Raw genomic sequence first — 5,877 nt, 5'->3', positions numbered from 1 at the left:
TGACCCCCCCCCCCCCGGCCAGACGCCGGGTTTCCCTGCCATTGGCAGCTCCCCCCGTGCCTGGGGTGGCTGGAGAGGAGCTGGGGGAAGCCGGGAAGGGGGGGGGACACACAACGTCACAACGTCCCGAGCCATAAAAGCCGGGGATGAGATCACCGGGCGGCCGTGAGTCAGCCTCCCCCCGCAGCCCTGCCCCAAAGGCCCCCACTCATTCCAGCCACCGACACGCCGGTGGCCCCCCGGCTCCTCGCACACCTCCCCTGGCCCCTGCCCAGGAAAATCCTCCACTCCGGAGTTATTCTGGGACATGGTGAGGGGAGGGGGAAACTCTGATGCAGCCGGAGCTGGGTGGTGTCTCGGAGCCAGGAGCTCTGAGGGTGTCCATCACTTCTCGCCTGGTGTCATGGCCTCTGGGTTGGCCCTGGCATGTTGTCCCCCTGTGTCCCCGTCCCCTTCCTGGGATCCAGCAGGAGCCAGAGCCGAGAGCAGCTCCGTGATGGGATCTGTCTTCCCCTCCTGGCTCTTTTGGGGGGGTCTCCGCAGTCCCTAAAACAATCAGAGAACTCAGTTTTGAACGTGGGGTCTGCTCATCCCTCCTGAAGGGGGTGACAAGCCCGAAGGAGACGTGACGTTCAGGGCCGTGGGGCTGGGCCAGCTCTCCCGGGGGGCCCGATGGCTCTGCTGGGGCCAGTTTCTCCCCTGGGAGATGGTCACTGCTCCCAGCGGCGTGATCCTGGTTTCCATTGAGCTGGGAGCACCAGCCGCCTTCTCCGGTTGCAAAGCACGATGCAAATTCCAGCTGCGCTGGGGGAAGGCCCTGGATGCTACTGGGGGGGGGGGATTGGGAGAGGTGACAAATGACCCTGGGCATGGCTGCTCCTCGGACCCTTCCTGGGGAGCCCCGGGGGCAGCCCCGGGCTGTTTCCATCCCCCCTCTGCGGTGGGATGAGACATGCCACGGATGCTTCACCGGGATTCACAGGATGCTCAGAGGGTGTGTTGGGAGGCAGCGAGGATGGAGGGTGCTCGTGTGGGTGGGGGGACCCTGCTCGGGTCCCTCTTGCCCTCCCGGCCCAGGGGGGTGGCGCTGAGCACGTCCCCCCTTTGCACCATGGGGCCAGATCCATCCAGCCCCCTCCCTGCATCCCTGGTGTGAAGCCCATGGGAGTGTGACAAGTGTGATGAGTGTGGCCGTGGGGGCTTGTGCAAGGTGGTTCCACTCCCCCCAACCCCCAGCCCCCTTCCCTAAGGCTCTCCCCCACCAACACTGGTTTCACTAGGGTGATGCTCCTGCCTCAGTTTTCCCCAGCTGCGCTCAGTGCTGGTCCCCAGTAGCCAGGGCTCTCGTGGCCACACCACCCTCCTGTCCCCGGGCCACGGTGGGGCTGGGGATGGGGGGCAGCAGGAGCAGGGCTCCGTGGGGACGGGGGACGCGGCGGTTGAGCCGGGGGAAGCAGCAACTTCCCCTTGTTCAAAGGCCAAGCCCAGCTCAAGGCGACGAGGCTCGGTAGGCGTTAACGAACCCGGCTCGTCAGCCACCAGCACTTTTTTGCTGCACTTCTTCATGGTCCTCCTGGAGGCACCGTGGAACACGCGGTGGCTTTCAGAGCTCCACGGAGGGGCCACCCATCCCTCGGTTGCCGGCTGCCCCCAACACGGGGATCACCACTGGGGCTCCAGCACCTTCCAGCCGCCCTCGGTGGTCACCGGGAGCTGCTCCACTCCATGGCCAGCTTGGGGTTGGGGGTTGGTGGTGACAGGTTGGGGGTGACCTGCTGGAGAGCAGCTCTGAGGAGAAAGACCTAGAAGTCCTGGTGGACACCAGGATGCCCAGGAGCCAGCAATGGGCCCTGGTGGCCAAGGAGGCCAATGGCATCCTGGAGGGCATCAGGAAGAGTGTGAGCAGCAGGTGGAGGGAGGTCATCCTGCCCCTCTGCTCTGCCCTGGGGAGGCCCCATCTGGAGCACTGGGACCAGTTCTGGGCTCCCCAGTTCCAGAAGGACAGGGAACTGCTGGAGAGGGGACAGCAGAGGGCTACAAAGATCATGAGGGGCCTGGAGCATCTCTCTTAGGAGGAAAGGCTGAGGGACTTGGGTCTTTTTAGTCTGGAGAAGAGAAGACTGAGGGGGGATCTGATCAACACCTGGAAATACTTCAAGGGTGGGTGTCAGGAAGATGGGGCCGGTCTTTTTCCAGTGGTGCCCAGGGACAGGACAAGAGGAAATGGGCACAAACTTGAACATTAGAAGTTCCACCTAAACATGAGGAGGAACTTCTTTCCTGTGAGGGTGGCAGAGCCCTGGCAGAGGCTGCCCAGGGAGGTGGTGGAGTCTCCTTCTCTGGAGACATTCAAACCCACCTGGACACGTTCCTGTGGGACCTGCTCTGGGTGGCCCTGCTCTGGCCGGGGGTTGGAGGAGATGATCTCCAGAGGTCCATTCCGACCCCATGGGATTCTGTGATTCTGTCTCCAGAGGATGGTGGCTGCTGAGCCTCGAGGGAGCGTAGACGTGTCTCACCTCAAGCCCTGCAGCGTGTCTCGCAGCCCCGGTGACCCGCAGCTGTGGGGCTGTGACAAACCCAGCGTTGTCCCCAGCGCGGTCGCTGGAAGGCTCTGGTCTCAGCCCTGCTGGTGTCTGGTCCCACGGGGCAGAGGTGTCCCCCCAAGTCTGGTCCCACAAGGGTGGGTGAAGCAAAGTGGGGCTGCCTGTGAGAGCACCCGGAGAACGAACAGAATGGGCAGTGGGGGAGCTAAAATAATAATTAATAATCATCATAAAAATCAAAACCCGTTGAGTCATAAACTCAACAAACTTGACGGGGAGCCACGTGACGAAGCCGGCCCAGAGCCTGTTGTGCCGGGTTTTACGGGAACCAGCCAGATCTGGGACAGGCAGAAAATGCACTTAATGAACCCACACCCAGGGACTTCCCGGCTCAGGGGCTGGACAGAGGAGGATGATGAAGAGGAGGATGCTTCCTTTCAGACCAGGTCTTTGAGTCCTCCTGTGCCCTCAGGGTTGGAGCCTGGGCTGGAAATAGGAGACCCAGCTCTGCTTGGCCTCTCTGCCCCCGCTGTCTCTGTGCCCATTTCTGCACCCAGAGCCTTCCTGTCCCCAGCGCTGGGAAGGAAAACCCTGGTGACTTCCAGGGGACGGCAGGAATTTTCTTGGGGGGTGTTTACTGGGAGCTGTGGGGCTGCTGGGACAAGCAGAGGCTGCTGGTCCCCCTCCCTAAGGGCAGTGTCGCCCGGCGGCTTCTCCCTGGGTTGGGGTCTGGGGTTGGGGGGCAGATGGGGAGACCCCCATCCCAGCCAGTCTGGGCTGTGGGGTTTGCTGGGATGGTCGGTGCCGGGGGATGCTTGTGCAGGTGTCTATTTTTGTCAGTTATGTTGACGGTTGGACAAGATGATCTTTAAGGTCCCTTCCAACCTAGAAGATTCTGTGATTCTGTGATGCAAAAGCCTTTGCTGGGTGTCCAGGGGGGTGACACTGGGTTTGTCCCCCCCCCGTGCAGTTGTGCTCATCGGGGACTCCGGGGTGGGCAAGAGCAACCTGCTCTCGCGCTTCACCCGCAACGAGTTCAACCTGGAGAGCAAGAGCACCATCGGGGTGGAGTTCGCCACAAGGAGCATCCAGGTGGACAACAAGACGGTGAAGGCTCAGATCTGGGACACGGCCGGGCAGGAGCGGTACCGGGCCATCACCTCGGCGTGAGTGTCCTCGTCCCCCACCCCTGCCCCTCTCCCGGGGCCCTGCCCTGACCCTCCCTGTCCCCCAGGTACTACCGGGGGGCGGTGGGAGCTCTGCTCGTCTACGACATCGCCAAGTACCTGACGTACGAGAACGCCGAGCGCTGGCTGAAGGAGCTGCAGGACCACGCTGACGCCAACATCGTCATCATGCTGGTGGGCAACAAGAGCGACCTGCGGCACCTGCGGGCCGTGCCCACCGACGAGGCCAGGAGCTTTGCAGGTATCACCCCCGTCCCATCCTGTCCCGTCCCATCCCATCCCACCCTATCCCATCCTGTCCCATCACGTCCCGTCCCATCTCATCCCACCCCGTCCCATCCCAAGGTGGTGCACAGCTCATGGCACCCACCTGAGCTCACCCTTTCCTTGCAGAGAAGAACGGGCTCTCCTTCCTCGAGACATCTGCTCTGGACTCCACCAACGTGGAGACGGCTTTCCACAACATCCTCTCGGGTAAGGGGCAACCAGGAAAGGGGGTTAGGGTGGAAGGGGATGAGGGATGGAGATGGTTTTGGACATGGTGTCCTCCCAGGACCATGCTGGGGATGTTCTGGGTGGGATCCTGCTCCCCTGGATGGGGAGACAGAATCATCGAATCGTCTAGGTTGGAAGGGACCTTAAAGATCATCTAGTCCAACCATCAACCTAACTCTGACAAAAAAAAAAAGAAAAAGAAAAAAAACCAAACCACTAAACCATATTCCTGAGGACCATGTCAACCCGTCTTTTGAACACCTCCAGGGATGGTGCCTCAACCCCTTCCCTGGGCAGCCCATTCCAATGCTGGATAACCCCTTCCATGAAGAAATGTTTCCTAATATCTGATCTAAACCTTCCCTGGTGCAACTTGCAGCCATTTCCCCTTGTCCTATCACAGAATCACAGAATCTTCTAGGTTGGAAGGGACCTTAAAGATCATCTTGTCCAACCGTCAACCTAACTGACAAAAATAAACACCCACACAACAAACAAGAAGCATCCCCATCACTAAACCATACCTCCCAGCACCACATCAACCCGGCTTTTGAACACCTCCAGGGATGGGGCCTCAACCACCTCCCTGGGCAGCCCATCCCAATGGCTGATAACCCTGAAAAAATTTTCCCTAATATCTCCTGGGACTTGGAGACGTGGGCATCTGCACCCCTCGAGCTGGGTGTTTTGGGAGGGGGCAGGTCCCCCACTGAAATACAAACTTAAAGACCTTTTTTTTTCTCCTTCTCTCCCCCCTCTCCGCCGGCAGAGATCTACCGCATCGTGTCGCAGCGGCAGATCACCGGGCAGCCCGAGTCCGAGTTCGGCCCCACCACGACCATCGAGCCCATCCGGGTGCTGCCCACGCAGCAGGAGGGCAGGCAGGCGCCCTGCTGCCAGAACATCTGAGCCCCCGGGGGTGCCCCCCACCCTGACACCCCCGAGCACAGGGTGGCATCACCTTTCTCACCCTCTACCTCTGCCCCCTGCAGCCCCCCCAGGACCGGGCGGGCTGGTGGCTTCTTCTGCACCACTGCTCCTGTGTGCACCATCACGATGCTCTCCCTGGGTTTATGTAGGACCTACACAAATTGGGGGGTGGGGGGAAGCACCAGGGTCTCTCCCCTCTCTCCCCACGGCTTGGGACACGCCACCCCTCGTGTCCTTGCTTCCTCCACCCTGGAGGTGACTCAGGGTGGCACCGAACAAGCCCGAACAGCGTGACTCCCTTGTTTGGTGCCACGTTCCTGCGGCACCCCTGGGTGCAGCCCTTTGGGGAGGGGGGGGGACATGGGGTGCACCCTTCTCCTGCCCGGTGGAGCAAGCGCCTGCGCCCAGCCCTGCCCCTGCAGCACCCCCGGGGCTGGGTGGCACCTCTGGGTGCCCCCGGGGCAGCCCCGGGACACAGGTCTGGGGGTGCGGGGGGTGACTCCCCGGCTCCCGCCTGCTCTTGGTGGTGTCAACCCCTCGAGGTGTCCCCGTTCAAGGTGTCCCCGTGACACAGCCCCCACCGAGGGAGACCCTGCACCTCTCCCACCACTGCCCCAGCCCCGGGGGGACACGGAGACATGTCCTTTGGGTGGGGACAAGGGGGTCCTGGGGGATTTGGAGGGGTGAGGGCAGGGATGTGGCAGGGAGGGGGTCTGTCC

The 5,877-nt window shown here is 61.8% G+C and overlaps 1 protein-coding gene across 1 annotated transcript in view; it reads left to right on the top strand.

Annotated features, from left to right (window-relative positions):
- The window catches only part of LOC106899442 (ras-related protein Rab-11A-like), a 6,762-nt gene extending 940 nt beyond the window's left edge, over positions 1–5,822 (top strand). Inside the window, exons 2-5 of the mRNA XM_014961255.1 lie at positions 3,517–3,712; positions 3,781–3,974; positions 4,127–4,207; positions 4,998–5,822. Coding sequence (XP_014816741.1) covers positions 3,517–3,712; positions 3,781–3,974; positions 4,127–4,207; positions 4,998–5,137 — 611 coding nt within the window. The 3' untranslated portion in view covers positions 5,138–5,822. The remainder of the gene's footprint in view (positions 1–3,516; positions 3,713–3,780; positions 3,975–4,126; positions 4,208–4,997) is intronic.
- The last annotated feature ends 55 nt before the right edge of the window (positions 5,823–5,877 follow it).

Source organism: Calidris pugnax, unplaced genomic scaffold, assembly GCF_001431845.1.
Source record: "Calidris pugnax isolate Ruff unplaced genomic scaffold, ASM143184v1 scaffold371, whole genome shotgun sequence".
NCBI classification, from domain to species: domain Eukaryota; kingdom Metazoa; phylum Chordata; class Aves; order Charadriiformes; family Scolopacidae; genus Calidris; species Calidris pugnax.
Note: the sequence above shows the minus strand (reverse complement) of the source record. Positions and strands in the feature narration are given on the sequence as shown.